Genomic DNA, 22586 nt, shown 5'->3' with positions numbered 1-22586 from the left:
TCATGTGTGTCTACATCCATGGACCGGGTGAAAGAAAAGGAACTGTATTTGGGGGTTTGTGGTGTGTGGAGGGAGTGTGTGCCTCTGTGGTATCCTGCAGATGGGGGGCATCGCCTGTGCTGCCATGTTCAGCTTAGCTCTCTGCTCCAGAAGGGCAGTTAGATGCTATGGCAAGGGCCCTGCACATGAAAACTGCAGCTGTAGTGCCCAGAATCAATGTATTTTAGGCATGTCTTGGTCACGGTAAGGGATCCTGCTCCTCTTCTGGCATTTCCTCTTTGCATTTTTATTGTAATTATCCAAGTTAGGTGTGGGACAGCAAAGCTGATGCTCTTAGCTCCTTTTCTATGTCCGGTTAACCCCTCTGCCACTTTTACTCAACAGGATCAAAGCATCTGGTCTGAAGCTGCGGTTCTGCACTAATGAAACCCAAGCGACCAGGGAGAAGTTCGTGAAGAAGCTCCAGGGCATGGGTTTTGACATCTCCGTGGCTGAAGTCACTGCCCCAGCACCAGCAGCCTGCCGCATTTTGAAGGAGCACAGCCTGAGGCCGCAGTTGCTCGTGCACGACGGTAGGACAATGCTGCAGCAGATGCTGGGACATGTAGGGGGATACCCCAGAAAGATGTGGGCATTTGCGACACAGCAGTGAATTCCCATAGCTCATGGTGGGAAGAGCTCCCAGCTGTTGTTTTCCTACAGGGAAAACCTTTTTCCTTAGTAATGAGACTCTGGAATATACCTTAGTGGTCTGGCGTGAGCGAGGTCTCAATTATGGCGGTGGTACAGTGAAGGCACAGAGTTGGACTGGGGGTCAGCAAGTGCACAGAGGAGCCTCCTGCTTAACCACAGAGACTAGGAGATAGGTGAGGTCTTGTGCAGGGCATTACATTGTTTTTATTATCATGGCAGAGGTTTTAAGTTTAAAGTGTTGTCTCCTGTAGAGTGTGGGTGCAGAGAAAGGAGGTGGATCCTGCCCTTGCTATTACACATTTTCATTCAACTAACCAGGAGTTCGCCTCAGGTCTAGGTGCCTGGATATAATGAGCTGAGATATAACTGAGACGTGGGTGGTGGGAGCTAAGGCAAGGGTAGGAAATGGTTTATTTTGCTCTTTGTTGTAGGACATATGAATAGCAGGATCTGGGCAGTAATAGAAGGGCTTTGGAGAACAGTTGATTCAGACTTGGATTTTTTTTTTTTTAACGTGTTGGGGAATGAATGAAGGGAAACACAAATCTGGGGAAAACCATCAGTTCCAATGGGATCTGAAATGGTAAGGGATTTGTGTATTTTTTTTTTCTCCTTCTGTAGATCTTGTCCCTGAATTTGCTGAGATTGATAAAGCAAACCCAAACTGTGTAGTTATCGGAGACGCAGCAGAAAACTTCACCTATGCAAACCTTAATGAAGCTTTCCGAGTTCTGATTGGGATGGAGAAGCCTGTTTTGATCTCCCTTGGAAGGGGGTGAGTTAGGCACTGTTTGTTTCTTCCTCTAGTCTCTATATTTTTTAATTTCCCCCAGTGACTTTGTACTTAATGGAGGCCAGATATCAGTGTGGGCATTCACACTACTGACTTTTAAGCAGTTAACCTGTGTGTCTGGACTGGGAGGCTGATCTGCTCAGGTATCTGTTAATGAAGGATCCTCAATGGGTAATTCAGTCATCTAACTTGGCCTCCTGTCCTGAGTCGCTTACTTGTAGTCTTTCCAAGGGTGTAAGGGAAAACTGCGGCGATTACACTGAAATAGGTCTCTAAAAGAAGGTGGTATGGATGCTCCTGATGAGCCCCAGTTCAGGGGGCTGATGCAGATTTAAAAAGTGCACTGGCTGTCACTGAACGTGCCATGCTGAATCCTCCAGTTGACTTTGAAAACGCTCATCAGTAGGGTCTCTGTGCTGCTCTAGCACTGGGTGAGGCATCTCTTGAATTTCAGCTGTTGGTGGTCTTTTTTCTGTAGGCAGTGCAGAGTAAGCAGTTGTGTGGATGTGTTTCATCGAGTGCTAGAGGGTGAGAGATACTACTGCTCCTCTGAGGAAGAATTGTAGCAGCTTTTAGAGAATGTGGAGACACTCTGGTGTATAAGCACAGCAAATGCCAGCCTCCAGCCCTTCAAAGTCAGCGTTCAAGAGTGAGCTAGACCTTGATGAAACAATCCATGTTTGCAAGTGGCGGTGGGAGGGTTAAATAGCTGTAGTTTTGTAAGCCACTAGGAAAAGGACTTTTGTTTCTTTAAGAGCAAGTCTGAGAGCCTCTTAAAAACCCCATAGAAATCATGGAGAGTTTGGATTTTGATGTGTGCGTCCCCCAGGTCGGGGAGGGATGCACATTGCAAGAGGCCAGTAGGATTATAGGCACTGTTTATGTTTTTGTCTTTGCCCCTGCAAGATCTCAGAGATGAGAACTGTTGGTTTAACTGCTGCCTGTAGCCATGTGTTCCTGTCTGAACTGAAAATAGATTATTTTTAATAGTGGAAGAAACAAACAAAACAATCCAACAGGCCATGCTTGGATAAAGGGCTGTTGGTGTGGATTTGTGATGCGGTTTGGTCTTCCAGCATCGTGAAGTTACTAATGGTGAGGAGGATCAGGTGGTACAAAAATTCTCTGTTTCAGCCAACAGTCAGCCAGGTTTCTTCTTCCAGGTTTGAATCCTGCCCACATTTGTAGTGGTTGAGATGTGATACTGGGTGTGGCTGATGGCCTGTGTGATGTAAATGACTCCTTGCTTTTTGAGTGGTACTTAAAGATGCCATCTCTGAAAGTTGGCGTTAGCATCTCTACAGGTTGATTCACATGTATGAAAATGTCATACATAAGGGAGCACTTTCATGGGGGTGGCTTCAGAATTGCTATACATGAGGAATAAGAAGCTGAGAGAGTTTTCAGTTGCTAATATAGAAACCCTATCATTTTATGAAAGTAGCTGCAATGCACAAACTCCACCCGAACTATGTTGGGGATGGGGGTAGATGTTCCTCTGGCTGTGAGCAAAGAGTGGTGGCCAAGAAGACCTAAGGGGAGAGCCCAAGGATATACTGAGAAACGGTTGGGCTGGTGTGTGTATGACGAAGACCTGCAAAAGCACCTGTGCTTTTGACCTGCCAGATCAATTGTTTTGACAGTTTGAATATACAAAGATATTTTTAATTATTCTCTGAACATTAAAGGTAAATTTTAACCTCCTGTTTTCACATGCAGGAAAAATCCTGCCAAGGAATTTGAATGTTTCCTAAAAAAAATTCAGTTAGATGTATTCTGAAATTTTAAACAGGAGGTTATTAATGCCAGCACTGAATAATGACAAATCCCAATGGCCTTGAAGGAGTTACTCTTATCTGTTGTGCAATGTATGGGCTTAAAAAACAATATGCATGTTTAGCTTGAGGAAACTGTAGTGACAACTTTTTTCAGTGGTTCAATAGGCCGTAATGGGCATGAAAACCCTTCTTAGTTTGTGGGTTATTGATCCAGACGGGTAGAACTTATCAGCGGGAAGGAGCAGTTAAATCCATTGTGTTGCTGTACCTGACACTCATGCTCTGATCCTACAACACAGGCAAAAAATCCTTACTGTTTCTCAGTTAGAAGGATAAGGAGAAAATGTTGAGCCAACAGCAGAATGGCTAATGTACATAAAATAACCAAGTTTTGTGTTATGTAATACCATCTTTCAAAAGGAAATATAGAATCAACCTTTGTTTAAGATTTGCGACGTGATCAATGCAAAAATGCCTTTGAACCCTGTGCATATAAAAGTATATATTTATTTGGTCATTCATTGATGTAGACAGCTCTAAAACAGACCTGCTGTTATTTTTTTTGAAATGTTATTTTTCATTTAAAAATACAGATTTTTTTATATTCTGAGCTCAGTTTTCACCACAAGCATATTTTTTTAATGATTGATCATTTAGGTAATGTGAACATGAGTTCTGAATGAGTTACCCTGGTAGATAAGTTCTCTGACTCAAAGAAGGGAGATTATAAATCGGATGAATTGTTCACCTAACTAGAGAAGCCTAGTTAATGCAAAGGGCCATGTACAAAAAGCAGTCACAAGCCAGTTCAGTTTTTAACATGCAGAATCAGTGTACTTGGGTGGACCTTAACAAGGTGCCTACCTTGGGCAAGTAGGTTGATTTTGGTTGAAGTTTTAGTTCATTCCATAGAAAACGAAAGTGTCAGAGTCACTGAAGCAGAATGCCCTCCTCCTGAAAATGGAGTGATTTACATTTAGCATCTGTTTTGAGCTGAGAGTGGGAATTGGCTTTGTAATTTCTTCTGTCATGCCACTGTCAGAAAATTAAGCTGTTTACGCTAGACTATAGAAGGTTAATGGCTGTTCTAGCAAAGGTCAAGTGGTCATTTTAAAGGGAGGCTGTGCTGAATAATCGAAAATGGCAGAAGGATAAGGCATAAAATCTTAACTGACTGCTCATCCTACCTTTTTTCCCTGTCGTATAGATTTTTGCTGTGATCAGGAGAGCTTGGAAGACCTGCGTTAGTGTGAATTGCTATTCCAGAAAAACACTGTAAAGATACTAACTGATTTTATGAGCTCCATGGCAATAGGAACAAAATTTAGCTTGGAGGTCTTTCTTAGTCCTGATAAACAGTGTCCTAGCTTTCCTCATGTGGGAGGCTGGTGGCAAGCAATGATGGTCAACTGTTTGGGGTCCCCTTCCAGATACACTGAAGAAGTTGTTACAGCTGCTGGTTGGTGCCAGCCCTCATCTTCTGTCTGCCAAGGGGTCTCCGTCACTAATTAAAGGAAGAGCAATGTAACTGCTGTCCTTTGTGAGCAGCTAGTACTCTGTGCAGTAAAATACAGACCAAGTTCATCCTTGATATAAGCTAGTTGAAATCCCTTTGAACCAGTGGAGTTGTGTCCCAGATGCCAGATGGGCATGCGGTCTGAGATCTTTTCCCCGAGCATTGCATGGTACTGAGCCTGTCCTTTACTTAATTCCTGGTGTTAAATTAAGACTCCAGAGTTTCTGATGACTTGACTTTTTGTTGCAGCCATATGGACATCTATATAGGCACAGAAATAATAAAATGTGGTTTCTTTGTATTTAACTGCCAACATTTTCATTTCATTGGAACTTTATCACTTTCATTTCCAGACGCTACTATAAAGAAACCGATGGTCTGAAACTTGATGTTGGAGCATATATGAAAGCATTAGAGGTATTTTATAGCTTGCATTATGCTTACTCGCTCTGTGCACCTTGTTAAAAGAGTAACTGGTATAAATACGGGTCATCTTCTGTAATTACTCACCTTGGTGGAGGAAGTTTCCACAGATTGAAACTCATTTGCTGCATTATAAAGATGGGTAGATTCATCTGTTTTCTGGCTTCGTTCATTTTTTAAATTTTATTTTAAATGTGAACTTTTACCATTGTGGTACCTTTATTGGAAGCGAGGCCCGTGAAAGAAGGAGTCAGAAAAGAAAAGCATGGAATATTGTCGGCAAGATATCCAAGAAAAACTGAAGGTCCATTTTATGTTTGGTGGAGCGTTGTTAACACAGCCCTTGCCCTTAACAGTTTAGAGCAAAAGGCCCTTATTCAGCAAGATACTTAAGTGCAATCCTGTTTTTAAGCCTGATTAAGTCTGTGCAGAACTGGAACCCAATAGATAAGCCAACCTAAGGGTGAGAGAAGGAGACAATCATTGTTCTTCCTTTTATAGGCTTGCAGAGAGATTAAAAAAAATACATAGTGAATGCAGAGAATAAAGCAGAGTAGTATACAAGCACAGAAGATAGTGGATATAATGTATGCTTGCAGCACATTCATTTGCATCTATGTGAGTTTTGGGGAGAGTTTTTGCCTCCCAAATAAGTTCAGGCTTCTAGTTGTCTAGGGACAAGTTAGAAACACCTTTTTTGGCATAGCACTGATGTTTAGTTGCAGGAAAATAAAAGTTTTCAAATCTGGCTGGTCACTTGAATCGTTAAAAATATGCCAGGTGGTTGAAGAAACCCTCTACATCTTTTAAGGCCCTCCAGTACTTTTGATCATTTCATATGAAGAATATTTGCTATTTCTTTAAGAGTGATGCTTTTACAAAAATGAGTGATACTGGAACTGAGTCTGAAGACTGCTCTCATGATGGAGAATGTAAAAGGTTTGTAACTTGAGATGTTTCAGGAGGACTTTCTCTCCTGCTTGGATAACACTTCTGTTATCCAAATTCTCCGATGCTCACCCTCACTCGCTAATCCATTGTGGTATTTAAGGGCAAAAATCAATAATTACATACTTTTTGTACAATTGTCTGGAGTTACAGAGTTGAACAAATCCTTTTCTGATCAACATTTTTTGTGTGTCTCTTCTGTTTTTCCAGTATGCTTGTGATGTTCAAGCTGAGGTAGTGGGAAAACCAGCAAAAATGTTTTTTGAGTCAGCCTTAGCAGAAATGGGAGTTCCACCACAACAGGTAAGCTTTCTGATGCCATGACTACTGGCTGTGCCATGTAGTTATGCCCACTGATGCTTTTTTTTTTGGTTTGCTGTCTTTCATAGAAAGTTACAGAAGAGGTTGAAGGGAATGTGGCCAGGATGACATGGTAAACTCTGGGTGGATATGCAAATATTTTTTTCCCAGACCCAGTGTGCAGAGAAATATTTATGTTCAGGATCTTCCTATGAATTATTTAAAAAAAAAAAAAAGGAAAAGAAAAATTGTTGAAAAAATGTTTCAGAGGGAAAAACCCCCATGTTTGCCCGTTCTATCACATAATGCGAAGTAGACAAAAGAGGACTGACAGCCAAGAGGGTAAATGCTAGGAAGTGGGGACCTGTTGAATTTCTTCTGCCCTGTTCGTACTTGTTACCCTCCTGAAAGGCATGACATTATTTTCTCTGCTTTTTTGAGGGTTCTTTTTGACTGCCTGCTATTTCCCTTTTCCTTCTTGTCTGTCTCTCTTTGCTCTGACTTGTGCCATCCATACCTCTACCCAATTTATAGTCTTCCATCCATCCCTCCATTCTCTACTGTAGTTTCTCCTTCTACTTGTACTGTTGTGTTGTGCTTTCTTATTCACCTTCTTCCCAAACCATATAGTTCAGAACAACATGCACTTCTGTTGTGAAATTCCTTTATTTGGAGGCTAAAGAAAACAATACAAAAGAATAAAAGTTAGTTTTCCCAAGGAATTATGGAAGATGTTGTGCCTCACAAGATGAGAGGTTCCCCAATACCTGGCAGTCCGCTTGGTGACTGGAGGCTGCAGCATGGTGGAATTGCAGCCAAAATGTTATTTATTTCCCTTGGTGCCACACTGACTACCATTTTTTAGGAAAAGGAAAAGGCAGAAGTAAAATATTTTCTAATTTAGGTGAACGGAAAGCACTGACTGACCCAAAAACTCCTCCCATGTTATTGGATTTATCCCACTTTCCAGAAACATGCTGAACGTGTGATGCTCCCTGCTTACTTAGTATGGTCCATTTTTTCCCCTCTCTGTAGTTGTGCCCAGATCCTTTTTATTGATTTGTTGTTATGTCACACAGGACATAAGGATGAGTATGAGATGACTCACAGACAGCAGTGAATTACAACGTAATAATTCCATCAGGGGGTTTTGGTGACATTATAAACAACAGGAGTGAAGTTTGGGTGGCTTGTAGGTCCCTAGAGCCTGGAGATGAAATTATGGCCCTGTAATTCAGTATGTGCTTGGGTTTTACTTTATTAAGAGTGGGGAGATGGAAAAGACCTAGTAGGCCATCTAATCCATCTCCTTCCCCATGCAGGAGTGTTCCCTGCTTCACGTTTATTAATGTTTTGTCCAGAGTAATTTTCGGTGAGCCAAACAACTGGGCTTCTGTAAGTACCCTAGGGACAGTGTTCACAGCCAAGTAGGTCTCTGGGCAGGCAGCTTTTTCTGAGATTCATCGGGATGCTTCCCTTTTAAACTGCATCTCCTTATTTCTAGTTTTACTCCAGGTAACAACCCAAATAACTGCTTGCCTTCCTGGATATTTTCTCCCTCCAACTACCTCCAGTTGTGTTATCATTACAGTAGTTGTCTCTTATTAAAACTGTGTGTTTAGCTCTCAGCTGCTTCCCTTGCGATTCGGTCCCTCTGTACCCTAACCTGCTGTGGTGCTCTTTTCTGTACTCCCTTCAGTTTGTCGATATCTTCCCAGTAACAAGATAGCTCAGGCTGAACATAATATCCCAGGTACAGCCACGGCAATTATTCAATCTATTCATCCAACCAACAAACCCAAAAATCCGTTTGAGACACAGAATGGCCTTTGAAGAAAAAGTAGCTGGAAAAAAGAACAAAGGAAAACAAAACACCACAGAGCTCAGCCCTTGGATACTGTTTGTCTAAATCAGATGCGTGAAGGTTTGTGTTTCCTTTCCGCTTATATCAGAAACGATCGGTGCGCAGGAGTAGGGGAGAAGAGGGGTTTTTTGGTTTTTTTTATCCTTGTGGCCCTGCGTAGTGGCATTGCTTGCCCTTTTCCGTAGGCAGGATAGTGCAGCTGTCCTCAGATGCTGTTTTGCCCAGCTCATGGTGTGCTGAGACTGTGTCAGCCCCTGGCACCAAGGGAGGGTATCATTACAGGGATGCGACAGGACACCAGAACTCCTGTCTCAAAAACTTTGCTCCAGGGAACAAAATTCAATATAATGCATTACCAAGCTGGAAAAAATGGTCCCATAGTGTGAGCCTCGGCGAGTGGTTCCCATCGACTTCAGGAGGATTTATTTTGGGTACTGAAAAGCAGTAATAGCCCCTAGCAGAGACTACTATTTATTCACCTTCTGCTATTTGCCAGATACTCATAGTGCTACTAGTGACTAACTTTATATTTTGACACAGATCTTTTTCTGTATAGTTTCTAGTGTTAAATGTCATCAATTTGTTGTAGTCATATGTCTAGTCTATAGGTGTAATTTTTTGTATTCAGAGAGATTCAAGATGAAGGGAGTATATGCCTAACCAAGGAGGAGCGCAGTAGACACCACTGCATAACGGCAGCAGTCGCTCCGTGCTTTCGACTATGGAAAAAATAGTTCATGCTGCTGGAGTTAAACTGGGTCATGATGCACGTGTGTAGGAGGAACAAATTACAGCAGAGCAAACTACCTTAATTCTGAAATATTTTCCTAACTTTTGAGTGCTTGACCTTGCAACTTTAATGTTCTTTTAGAAGGATTTGTAGGTTGTTTTAGTTCATCATACATAATAATAAAAACTCAGTATATGCAGTTCAATGATTTCTTAGTAATGCACTGTATTACGTTTTATTGTGTCTCCTGAATGAGCTATACTTCTCTGCATTTGTAATGACATGACAAGGACTGGTTTTACTTGCCTTTACTTTTATGCAGTGTTTGCCAATAATTTATTCCACCTGTGGAATGCATTTAATCCATACCATCATTAAACCATTTTAGATGAGCTGTGCTTTTGAAAAAATATTACAATTTTCTTTCACCTGACTTTTAATGAAAAATACCTTTTTAATAAAGCTGTCTCACCACAGTAATTCTAGACAGTGGCAAATCTTAAATTTCTCAAGCTGCTTTAATCAATAAAGTTATCACCGGTCGTTTCCCTTGATAACTGCTTCTTACCGAGACCCTGACTTTGCCTTCTGCTGCTGAGATGTTTTCAACCTGCACTTAGAATACGAGGAACTCCCCGAAGTCCAATTTTCATTTTAACCTTTCCTCAATGGCCTAGAAATAACAGATTGCTGGTATTACTTTAATAGATTGGAAATTTAAACCTCTTAGAGGTAACCAGACTTATGATTCAGTAATATGACAAAGAATAACACATCTTAAAGGTTACTGAAATGCCTAATTCATATGTTTTAAGGCAGCTGTAACAGTGGATGATTTTTACAGCTTTACAATAAAACCTAAATAATGTTAAGGTTCTGGTAGTTTTATATAATCATAAAAAGTTCTCTCTGTAGCAAATTGTTCTGCTTTAATGGGAGTTATGGCAGGTCATACTGGAGTGCATAAACTACTGGTAGTTAACCAATTCCCATTTCTGCCACCTGCAAGTCTCAGGTGGGAGTTAGTGGCGCGTGAGAGCAGAGGGAGGTCACCCCGAGAGTGGCACGGAGGACCTGCCGCCGTGCCGATATCCCCTCCTTGCTCACTGGCCACAACGGGGAAAGATTTTCCATCTCGGAAAGGAGAGTCAAGTGGCCGAGTGAAGTTTAAAGCTTCGAGTCCTGCTAAAAGCTTATTGAAACCTGGCTGGCCCTGCAGCCTTTGGAAATCTGCCCTGGAGGTTTAATATATTTCTTTGTTTCACCTCCTTGTTGTACATTTTCTCCCAAGTCAGAGGCCACATGCGATGCCCTTTGCATGTTTGACGTTTGCACAGCTAGTAGTTCCAAGATAGAAACATAATTAACAGCAATATGGGATCCTGAAGCCTAGGAGATTACCAGTTGGGCCAAGGAGAATAGGGAGAAAAGTAAGTGCATCGTATTTCTTGTGTAAAGGGATTTAATACATTAATCAAGGTTTTGTGTATAAGCCTTATTTCCTTATGTTCCTGGCACATTTAGCTTGCTTAAGGTTGTTAAACCTATAGCAAAGGTCTGCTTAGGCATAAATATGTTTGACTCTAGAAATGTTCACGGGGTTAAATATTCTGCTGAAGTTCGCACACTTCCTTCTGGGCATCTCTTCATTTGCATCCTCCATAGACTTCAGCCACCTGAGCTTGTCCTAGTAAATACTGCATTGCAACACGAGCATGGCTGGGTAGTACAGAAATTGTTGTCTTTCTACCTTGTTCATTTTCTTACTCCATAATTCCTTTTCTGATTAAACATTTTTCTGTGATTTTAGTGAATACTAAAACTCTGTTTGCGGACAAAAAATACCTAACGTTCCTATTCACCACCCTACCAGTGTCTCTGAAGGCTTATTAGTGTTGGCTACTTCTGTGGGTAAGAGGAGTCAGTTGCCACCTCCATTCAGCTCTGGGTCCGTGGCCCAGACACCACCAGTAAGATTGCTGACTGTGATGGTGATCTCTGTGCCACAGACGTTTGCCCAATGGGGATTATATTATGCCTTCCCACCCCCAAATTCTTGGAGGTCATGTTCATCTCCATTATCACTGCCGATCTGTGTTGAGTTTGATGGGGACTCTTCAAGAGCAGTGGCTTCATTCAGCTTTGGCCCATGTGTGCTTTATTTACTGCGTGTGTACAACCACACGCACCATCTCTCACCAGCTATATGGTTTAGGAAAATATGAATTACACCCATCTTAATTCTTTGATGTTTTGTCTTAAAACCAGAGAGACTGTCTCAATGCATTTTGTCCTTCTTTTTAGTAAATTTTTAACCCATCCAAAAAAAGTAACTTCTGCAGAATAATTGAACAGATTAATGGTGTAATCCCTGTGTCAAACGTGAACACGAAAGGGGATCTTTTAATTCTTGCTTTCAGTGGGTATGTGACCTTTCAGTTTTATATCTTTCTCTCTCTTCTTACCATATTGCAGTCAGAGAGGAAGTTAAACCCAGGTTTGACAGGTAGAGTTTTTTTATTTCCCTTGACAGTGCACCTTTTGACCTCTATCTTCTTGCCAATGATTTTTTAAATCCTAAATGATTTGGGAATAATTGCTCCTCCTTTAGTGATTATTGCCCTTCACTGATAGTAAATCTGTGAAATCCCCGGGGACTGGAGTACATTTTTGTATGCGTATGCCACAAGCTGGCCTGGACAGGCATCGCTGCTCATCTGCAGCTGCACTTGCAGAGCTGCCGGGCGTCTTGCAGGAAAATTTGCCTGGATAGGGTAAAATACATCCCCGGCAAGCAAGTGCTTGGTGGGCTGCGCCGCTCTGCCCTTTCCCATTTTCAGAGGAAATTCATTTATAGGGTTTTGAGAACCCAGGACTGAAATTGTCTTTACTTCAGAAATCTCATCTTGAACTTCTGGGTTCAGGCTAAGCAAGAGCATGTGGGTGGCGGAGGGCAGGTCCGCTCCTGGGGTCCCCCCTGCGGACTCTCTGGGGTCCCCCCTGCAGCCGTTCCCTGTCCCCGTCGGGGAAGCGTTGGAAGGAATTTTATAAGAGGAAGGGATTATAAACTATTAAAGCCAGTGGTTGAGAATGATTAAATATCTCAAAGCAGCTTGGGGGGGAAATTGGTAATGGTGGTTGGCTGGGAGCAGTGTTGCCAGGTTCTTTGCAGCTCTGCATGTAACAGTGGGATTATTCTGCTTTCCTCATCTGTGTATATGTGCTTTATTTACTAATTACTTAAAATTAACCCATCATTTTCTCCCCATTTCAGACTGGATTGCTTGTTTGGAGGAGTGGTAAGGAAAGGTGAACTATCTGCAGGGGAAGGCTTCTTATTAGGAACATACACGTTTCCATGAGCAGAGTGGATAAGGAAAATGGTCCAATAATGAAAGGATGAAAAAGACTGAGCCCTCCATCGTCTGGTGGCTTTGAAGTGGTTTGTGAGCAGAGAGCTGGAAAGGCAGAGCTACCTGTACCAAAGCCTGCTGCTGCTCCTTCTCTATAGGCATGTTTTCCCCAGCTCTGACCCCTTTGCCACAAGTCCTTATGTCTCTCTGCTCCTTAAGGAGCTCTCAAAGCCTGGCCACAGCGGTGACTCTTCCAGGCAGAATGAAGCAAGGGTGGGCATATATAAACTGTTTCAAAATAAACTACATCAACGTGGAACCAGACAAATGAGCCTTGACTTGAGGGGGCATCCTATTATATCCCATCACCTGAGGGATGATGATCATCCCTCATGCGAACAGTATTTTAAAACGACATGGAAGATAAACTGGGCTGGTAACTACAATATATAATCTTACACACCACACCTGATGTGTTACTCGAAAGAGGATTTAGTTTTTATCAGCTGAAGCTGTTCCAGATATACGTGTTCGTAGCTCAGTTTGGTTCATGAATGCTCTCAGAAAATCTTCTGTTCAGCTGGGGCTTTAGGTATATCCTGAGATTTCCTTTACATGCTATGTAATAAGTGGGAGAAGATTCTGTTGTAATTAGATTATTAATAAAAATAGCTCTGGAGCTTTAGTATTTTTAGGCTTCTTCAATATGTATAATTTATTCCTGCCCAGCAGACTGCTTACAGAGTGGGAACTGAAGTGTGGGTGACACAGAAGATGAACTGGCTCTTGTATGGTTGCATGCTATGTAAAAAGGAGGTGCTTCCACGTGAAGGCAAAGGAAGAAGAGGATTTGGTATTAGGCAGAACTGGTGACTGGAATGGCGCCCGCAACACAGACTTTCTATATGTTTTTGTCCTTAAAGCTGCAGCCAGCTGTATGAAAAGACTCAGCATTCCCTTTAAATTGCTGCTTCTGGAGAAGCTGATCCCTGCTTCTGCCGTGTGCGCCTTGTTCCCATGACCTCTCTGACAAGGGCCTATTTATCAGTTCTCTGCAGATGGAAAAATGCTGGGTTGGCTCTCTGTGCGTGCCTAGCGGAGTCCCTCTTGGTGCCGCTCTCAGTAATCCAGCTGCCATCTAAGGCAACCCTGGTCCCCTTTGTAAACTGCCTTTTAACCTCCCAAGTCCCATACGTGGGACAAGGACCCGTCATGACAGACCCTAGAAAAAGCTCAAACCACACAAAATATAAGGGCAATTTCTTTAGTAAGGAAAGAAACACTTTGCATAGTGACTCTGTGTATCTGATGTGCAGGTATGAAAATAATCAAGGAAGGAACGGGAATTCAGGCAGGAATTTCTAGAGTTGCAAGGTGCCATTGTTGTGAAAGCCTGGCAGTTACGTTTATGTTTAAGGAGGCTAAGTCAACAAGATAAAGATCAAGTGGCTAAAGATGCAACTAATTAATGTATTTTAGATAAAATTCAACTTTGATACAGAAGGTGCAAAAACACACTTTAAAATTTGATAGATAAACTAGATTACGTATTTTCAAAGCTGGTGTGTTTCCGCAGTTTTAGGTGCTGCCTCTGTTCTCTTCAGAGTAATCCAGAATGCCCTTGGAAGGTTGAAAGCTGATTTTTTGCTTATTAATTGAAGATTACTGTTTTGAGTATATGCTGGTTTTTGTTGAAACTATAAAATGAGCCCCCCAACCATTTCTAAATTTCAAGAATAAAATAAATATAATAATTTTTAATGCAGGATGATAATAAGCAGTTAAAATTTTGAAGATGCAGTTGTTAATGAGAAAGACCCCTTGGTTGATACACTTCAATGTAACAAAGATCTTTAATAAAGATGGGAACTCTGAAGTGAGCATGCATGCTACATGTTTTCATCAGACACTCAGACAAATCTTAGCACAGCCAGAAGGTCTTTTCTCAGTTACATTTTTTTTTGTAATCTACTCAGTTGAGTTCATTAGTATTTGCATAGACTTAAGCTGACTGTAATGCAAACCATGCTAGGCCTGTACATATCATATCACATTGTGCAAAAATAAATACATTAGATTTTACAGCGATTTTCCAAATTTCTGTATCAACCTGAGCATGGGCTGGGATCAAGCTCTGCAAAGTTACACATCTCGGTGATCACAAGCTTAAGCTTTTGACTGGCTTTTAGAATACCAATTTTAAGGAAATGTTTAAAAAGTTAAGCTTAATTTTAACTGCTTGGAGCATAACATAAATGCATCGTTAGGAACAGAACAGGACTAACTTCATAAAATTCAACGTTTTCTTTGAACTGTGCTAAATCACTTTGATTTTTGTGATTGATTACAAATTGTACAGATGTGTACTGCACTAGCACGTTGCTCGAAGAGCTGTGGCATGAATTATATTCAAGGTAGGATGACTTTTAATCAATACGATGACAACATTATCTTGTTTAATTTGTCTGATGGCAGTATTAAACATCAAATCAAGCTGTTTGTTATGTCAAAGGAGTATGACGTATGGCAGAAATAAAATTCACTTGACGCCAGTTTTTCTGTATTTCATTGCTTTGACAGGCCATCATGATTGGAGATGATATTGTGAATGATGTAGGAGGTGCCCAGCGGTGCGGTATGAGAGCTCTGCAAGTGCGGACAGGGAAGTACAGGTCAGTGCACACCCTACACCCTGCACTCCATGGGGGCAATCATGGAAAAAGGGGAAATGTAAGTAATGATTTTTGTGTTTACCTTTCTGCCAAATGACACTATGCTCTAATTTCCTTACAACACATTAATTTCTGAAGAAAAGGAGTTGCGGTTTGGAACCTGGTACACATTCAAAGTGAACGTGCAAGAGCAGATTTTTTCCATGCCTTTTCCAGATCTTTTCCCATTGGTGGCACAAATTTGCCATCAAGGTACACTTCCACTTGTTTGAACAAACACCTCCTTGTGCATTAGTTAGGCTTGGGTGGATAATGACATTTTCATTTGCAAAATGCATTTTGGGAAAACACTGTGTGTGTGAAAGTGGCAGGAAGGGGAAGACATACTGTCTTTGATCTTTTAAAGAAATATTTTCTGTTAAATTACTGCTATAATTTTTTCATCACAGTGCATAGAACTGGTGTGTTTCTTGGGTATTTTTTTTTTGCTGCTGCATGAAAGTGTTGTACACTTGATATAAGATGTGTCTGAAACTTCTAGTAGGGTTAAGATTATAAAATTAGACTGTCGACTCAGTGATCTCTGTGGGTCATATCTCACAGCTTTATAAAGAACTCCATATGTCTACTATTTCTTCCAGACATGTATTCAGCACTGAGATGTCTGGAATGCGAGAGCTGTTTCTCCACTTCCCGTCTTACCAGAGTGCAGGCTTCTGCAGGCTCACTCACCTCTTTCAAATGACCCTTCAAGCCCTCCTTCATGCGGGTGTCTCCATGATCCTCTGCTTTCATTGACCCAAGAGCTACCTCCCTGCAGCTGCTGATAGGAGACCTGAGTGCAGTTACAAACATGGCATGGTGCAGGATTGACTGGTGGAAAATTAAGCCATCATCTGATGCTCAGGACAGGTTAGGTTTGAGGTCAGCTCAAGGTGACTCTCCAAATGTAGTGCAGACATCGGTCCCTACATTTAACGTTTTGGTTCCATAACACTCAAAATCTCCTCTTAACTGTCTCCTCTTGACCATAACCGTACCTCTTTGTAGTAGGTATGGTTCAGCAACAGCATCTGTCATTTGACATAATTTATATTTTTACAGTTTTTCTTGATTTTCAAATACTGAGACTGTAAAAGAAGGATGGTCTTTTTGGGAGGGATGCAACAAGTGAGAATGGTGCTTGCCATAGGCTATCTGAAAAGTTATTTTGTTAGTTTTCAAGTCAATCTGTTTCTCAACTTTCCTTTTAGTTTGTGTAAGGTGATTAAATAATACCCAGTGCCTTAATTCTAATGGACCAGTAAGTGACGATTTCTGAGGAAAAAAAGACAGGTACAAATGTATTGTAGTGAGGTATTTTTGCATCTTTAAGATAGTACATCTCAAAATGAGTTATCTATCTGAATAAAGCTCAAAAAATCCCAAAGATTAAAAAAGCAAGTATATAGTTTGTGCTGTTGGGATTATTTGTCTGTAATCTGTGTAATCCCATTAATTTCCTAAAGGAGAAAACAAGGATTCAACGGTTGATTTTACACTGATATTAACGGGATCGCTTTGTGAATCCACATCTTAATGTCACACAGATACAGGTGTCAGTGAAGGATGTATCTCTGCACACAGAGGTAAATTAGACCTTTGCTACTAAACAAATATCTCCTGTGAGATACTTTGCCCATCATAAGATATGCCACAGGTGATGCTGCATCCAAACAGTTCAGGCAACTGACATAAACTGTATATACACACACACGTATAAATATGTATAATCATATGCTGGAAAAACATTTTCTTGTATCAAGTTTGAGTCATGATTTCACAGCTGAAAGAGAGTCATCAGCTGTTTGAGATCGGGAAAAAAGGTTGTTTTCCACTGTTAGGTTTCCTGTTTCAATGTGGGGTTGCTGTTATCTGAAATCATGTACTATTGTATGGCAATGAAACACAGGTGAGTGTCTCTCTAAATTGAGCATGTGGTCCTGTTTTTGGCAATTGTAAGTAACATGAAATAGCTCTTGTTTGCCAAGAGAGGCCAGAGATGTAGATATTTTTAAGAATGACTGATTCATTACACGTAGAAAATGAAACCACACAGTGAGTATTGAGAGAGACGGAAAAAAACAAGGGAATGAAAGCTGATGGGCAAAAGAAATGAAAAATAACAGAAAATCTAATTATTTCACAGCTGGTTTAAAGTCTGATACATATAAGATTATGCATAGGTCCTCTCTTTCACTTACACGGTAGTTCTTGTTGACACAGAGCTGCGTGCTACACCCAAGTACCTCTGGATGGCACCGTTAGTACATTTACTTCAGTGTTAGCCACAGCTTCGGGACCTCCCCAGAAAGCTAAGACTGTTTTTGTAAAAGAAGTGCAAAGCACAAAGGCGTCAGGGTTTTGAGTGTTGGTGTGGTGGGATTTCCACAGATTTCAGTTAGGAGAGTCATGCAGCTTGGGACATGGCTTATCACCCCAGTTGAGTTGGCTCTGTGTTTCTACAGCCATGAGTAGTTTTTTCCATTTCCACCACAACAATGATGCCTCACTTCAGCAAAATGGATGCAGAGCTGATTTGAGAATAAAATAAAAAATAACAGAGGAACTATCCCGAGGAATTGTTGCAGGTGCATTTCACAGCATACTGCTGGATACGTGGAAATGACATTATTTGCACAAGTTATCCCAGTGAAGGCATTTTGCATGTTGTTCTGTAGGTCCAAGGGATCCTGTTGTACCCCTCCAGTCTGACCTAAATGCTGTCCCCGACTGGCAGAGATTGTCACCTCTGGTGCATTGAATGTGCCTCGAGGCAGCTCTCCTTATTTCAGGGGTCAGTGATGTTTACAAGAACATCTTTGAGGTCTGCTGCCCACCAAGTGCTACCAAGGGTAACGCACCATAGCAGAAAAGATGACACATGAGCCAAGGTTTACTGTACTGTTTATTGTATTTCAAAGGGACTTCAGCGATTGCATGCAGATCGCAGGCTGCAAAGCAACTCAGTGCATCTTACTTGCTTTAATAAGCCAGAAGAAAAAGTCCCCTTTGGCCCTGAAAGCCTTTTATGGAAAGAGTCTGTTGATCTGCTGATGCAGAGGTTTCAGCGGTAGATAGGGGTGGACAGGTCTTCCGTGGGGTGGGCAGCCTCCAGCCGGGTACAGGAAGCTGACTGCAGCCTGCAGTGTCGCGGGAGCCTTTCTCCGTGGTGGTGTTTGTGCCGTGTTGCTCAGTGATGGTGGTGGCGGGTGCCAGCTCCCCGCTGAACTGAGGAACTGGTTTTGTGAATGCGGGGTGGGGGTGGTTGGCTTGGCAGGCGAGTCGAGGTCCAGAGGAGAAGCAGAAGGGGTGTGCATGGAGAGGCGGTGTAGCCCTGGGGCTGCCTCCCTCCCTGGGCTTTCACCCTCCTGGCCTCTGCAAGGTCTTCTTCCGTTTTGGCTACTCCCAGGGTGAGATTCAAAGTGTGGATTAAGCTACTGCAAAAACATTCATTTTACACCACCTTGCATGGAGGTCCTGAAAATTAGCTCCTTTGTCTCGCTTCTTTTGGATCTGTAAAGTTTAGCAAAATTTGTGCAGCCAATTTCCTTTAGTATGACAAGCTTTGCATGTTCCTCATGCCTGCATCTATACTTATCTTCTCCTCTAAAGCACTTAATCCTCAAGCAGGACTTAATCTCAAGTGTTGAGCTCTTTCTCAGTAGCCAAACCAGGCATGGCGTAGATTAGTCCATGAAATGTAATAAATCCTAGCTGCAACATGGAATAAAATTTCTATTGGCGCAGGTCAGGGCCATAATGGAAAGGTGTAGGGATAAAATGGTGTTTTGAGTTGACCTCAGCCAGTATGGTTCTCTGACATGGGGTGAGTAGCTGGGTTGGCCAAGTATAGCCTTTTTTAGGTGTAAAATCCGAATGCAGAGGGTCAGTCTGATCTGCAGGTTTATCCACTCTCAGTTTGTCCCATCTACAGGAGAGATCAGGTCATTGCTGCAGACTCTTGTGTGCCAAGAGAAGAAGCTGGTGTTAGGTTTTTCAGCATTAGGAAATCTGACGCTAATTACGAAGTTTCTGTGCACACCTGTGTGGAGGCCCTTCATAGCCAACATCTTTCCCATCTAGGGAAGAACATGTACTTGTCTTCCTGCACAGGGTATGTGCTAATTCCACTTGCAGCTAATTGGCCTTGACATCAAACCAATAATTTCCACAGTAACTATTGATTCTGCAATGCCGCATAATATCCTCGTTCCTCTTTGGAGCGTGCAAGTTACAGCAGAGAAAAATTACTTTGAGGCTTTTCCAACTGTCTCCCCGTAAAATCAGAAACAGCTTTCAGGTGTGTCAGTGCATCAAATTGCAGGTGGTTCTTGGCAGGGTGGAAGATTACTTACCCCTTTCTCCTTGTTATTTACAGGTCTTAATTTGTAAGTAAAGAACTGTCCATTGCTGCTGTGCAGCAGTAGCCAGGTATATTCATGGTAGTGGTACCCACTGCCCCTGCTCGCCTGTGGGCTCCGAAACGGTTTCAGAGTCTGGCAGTATGGGTTCATCCCCTCTTGGTGCCCACATGAGGCTTTCTTCGTTTGATTAGGGTTTATCACAGGGCCGTGGCTGATACTGTGACATCCCTGAGCTGCCTCATTACGGACCGAAAGGATACCCCAGGGATGGAGGATGAAAAGATCGAGGTCTGTGAGAGCTGTCAGCTCTCTCCAGCTCTGCCACTGTTCTCTGGGAGAACTGGGTCAAGTTATTCATGTTGCCATTCTTCAGCTTCCCCACTTTATAATTATCCTCTGAGAATAATTATCCTGACTTTCTTAATAAAGTGGCTTGTGATCTGTTCCTCTTATCTGTTGAAGAAAACATACAGAATTTGTACAGATTTATAGGAAATCAGCTTGCCAGGAGAAAAATCCAGACGTGATCAAGACAAAAGTTGTGACAGAGGAAAGGTCTTTTAGGCTGCCATCGTCAACTGCTTAAGGATTGAGAAAAACAGGGTGGGTCTTTATAATAACCTGCTCAATTAAGTTATAAAGTTATTCTTAAAAAAAAAAGATTTCCACCCATAGATAAATTCACAACTGTCACTGTGATGATAATAAATGAAAGCTCATGGCACCTTTTGCGAAGAAATAGTCACATATTACCGCTCTGCAGAGAAGCAGCATCCTTCCACCCTCGCTTTCTTGCTCACTGCGTTACTAACCACAGCCAAGATGAACAATGTTATTAGTTTTTTCACATCTCCTGGGTCTTGATGGAGCATACCAGAAGTGCGTAATGAGTATGAACAGGCAGAGGCACTCCCTTTGTGCTGAAACAGAACCAGAAGCATTTTGATGGCCTCACAGTCCTGATAATTAAGGCTGTTTCAAGTGTTAAATGGAAAGACTTCCAACCCATATTTACACTGTAAAAAGCTGTATTATAATTCATGTTAGTTAATGTCTTAAGCAATGCTTATTAAAACCTAGTGTCAGCAAGTCGGTTTTCATTTTAGCATGATAGCTGATTGCAGTCAATCCTATGGCATAGTCTTATTCACCATTTATTGCACATTCAAATCACAGTTTGCTCTGTCCATGTGAGGATCTTCATGTGTGTTTATCAATTTCTTGACCACAATTTGGTTACTGTAATCTTTGAATCAGCTTTGTAGAGGAAGTTCAGAGTAAATACTGCAGTGCCTTAGCATACGCATACTCATCTGACGACAGCTTTAAGTTTTCCCAGTACATTCAAATGTCCAGACACAGAAATTGCAGTTTTAGTATCTGGTGCTTTAGGAACGAGTGGCCTATGAGAAGGTTTAAGTTCTTGCTGCTGTAGTATGCTGTTATAATCCAACCACCCACTTTTCAGCATCGGGTATAGCCAATCACAATGCAGAATAATGAATTGCATTGGAAATACATTATTGTTGAACTGCAAGTGGTGACCTTGGGAAGCAGAAGATTCTACCCTCTGACTCTAAAGAATCATCTTTTGTGTCTCTTGAGTATTTCTGTTTCCTTAACTGAACATAGCCAAGTGTTTACTTTCCAGTAAAGTTACTATTTGATATTAGAAATACCAGTTGGACTAGATGATCGTTGTAGGTCCCTTTCAACTGAACTATTCTGTTCTGTTCTGTTCTGTTCTATTCTATTCTATTCTATTCTAAATGCAGATTATACCTGAGCTAAAACACATCTGAAAAGGAGCAAGGGGGAATAGAGAGTCCTACTACATTGTAGCTAATGTGTAAATTTAATTATCTTCGGTCTAAAAGAGAAATGGGAGTTTTGGGGTTTTTTTATTAGCAGGTTAATTTATTCGTTAGGACCATAATAAACCTCGAGGAAGCAGAGTGTGCTCAGGACATAGCCATGCTAGGTGCTGTATGTATGCCTATGTGCTGTTCTGAAAAAATGAGTCTGAGTATCAGAAAAGAGATCAGTCCATGATGAGAATAGGGGCAACGATAAATAAGGAAGAAACGTGTCAGGTCAGTGAGGAAAAGCAATATTACACAGCAGTCTCAACAGTTCTGTTCTCTACCTGTCTAATGACTGACTTTTCCTTAGCAGTCCTACTCTCATCAACTGTCACATCTCAAACACTTATGAAAGGAAGCAATTTGCATTTTGCAAATCAAGATGGTAGTGACCACATCAGCCTGTGCTGCAGTTTTGCTTCCCCTCTTGCTTCACATCCCCACAACACATGCAGTAGCAGAGACAGCTGCCTTAAAGGTTTCCATTTCTCCTCTTCTGAAGTTGGTAAATAAAAGGCTGAAAGAGGAGGAGGTGGTACCAGTGTCAGCTACTAGAAGCAAGAGGCAGTGGGACCTGGGAGGGCACGTGGCTCAGGTGGGCTTGATGTGTGGGACTAAACCACTTCCAGACCCACTCTGAAAAGCATCCAAAGTTAGTGGCCATTTTGTTTTTCTTCTCTTTTGCCCTGGTGACTCAGTGTCTTGGTAGCACATGCCAGCCTGGGCTGGCAACCTTCCTCCACCTGGCAGGCCACGTACACTTGTGCATCTGCACGAGTAACACCAGAGCCCTTGGCAGCTGCTTGTCCGATGAGTTTGTGTTTCTCTCCTCCCCGCAGATACATAATTCATGAGCTGAGGTGGTGGCAGCTGGACTGCCTGAAAGGAGGCAGCTCAGGGGCTTTCCAGGGTTTCCGGAGTGTGTTCACCTCCTGCACAACACCCGCTGTCACCACAGACACCCGTGGCCTCCCCCGAGCTGCCTGTCCCAGGGGACCCACAGGCTCCTGGTTGGGCAGGCCCACCTCTAGCTCCTGCTAGACCCCCAGCCTGCCTCCCTGCTACGAGCCCGAGCAGCGCAGTCTATGAGGCAGGACAGGGAGCAGGTCCTTGCTTATTTTTATCTTTAGGGGCCTTTTCTCAGCGCCAGTGTAAGGCTGCAGTAGAAGAATTCCACGGCGAAGCAGTCCTGGGAGCCAGCCGAGCGCAGCAGTGTTTCTCAACACTTGTTACTTGCAGAATGCCGCG

General features: G+C 42.2%; 1 protein-coding gene across 1 annotated transcript in view; it reads left to right on the top strand.

Annotated features, from left to right (window-relative positions):
* The first annotated feature begins 229 nt into the window (after positions 1–229).
* Positions 230–22586, top strand: part of LHPP (phospholysine phosphohistidine inorganic pyrophosphate phosphatase) — a 76573-nt gene continuing 54216 nt past the window's right edge. Inside the window, exons 1-6 of the mRNA XM_009326022.1 lie at positions 230–243; positions 385–572; positions 1315–1468; positions 5134–5197; positions 6362–6454; positions 14979–15070. Of these exons, the coding sequence (XP_009324297.1) occupies positions 230–243; positions 385–572; positions 1315–1468; positions 5134–5197; positions 6362–6454; positions 14979–15070 (605 nt within the window). The remainder of the gene's footprint in view (positions 244–384; positions 573–1314; positions 1469–5133; positions 5198–6361; positions 6455–14978; positions 15071–22586) is intronic.

Source organism: Pygoscelis adeliae, unplaced genomic scaffold, assembly GCF_000699105.1.
Source record: "Pygoscelis adeliae isolate BGI_AS28 unplaced genomic scaffold, ASM69910v1 Scaffold4, whole genome shotgun sequence".
Classification (NCBI taxonomy): domain Eukaryota; kingdom Metazoa; phylum Chordata; class Aves; order Sphenisciformes; family Spheniscidae; genus Pygoscelis; species Pygoscelis adeliae.
The sequence above is the reverse complement of the archived record's forward strand: the minus strand, read 5'-3'. Positions and strand labels throughout refer to the sequence as shown.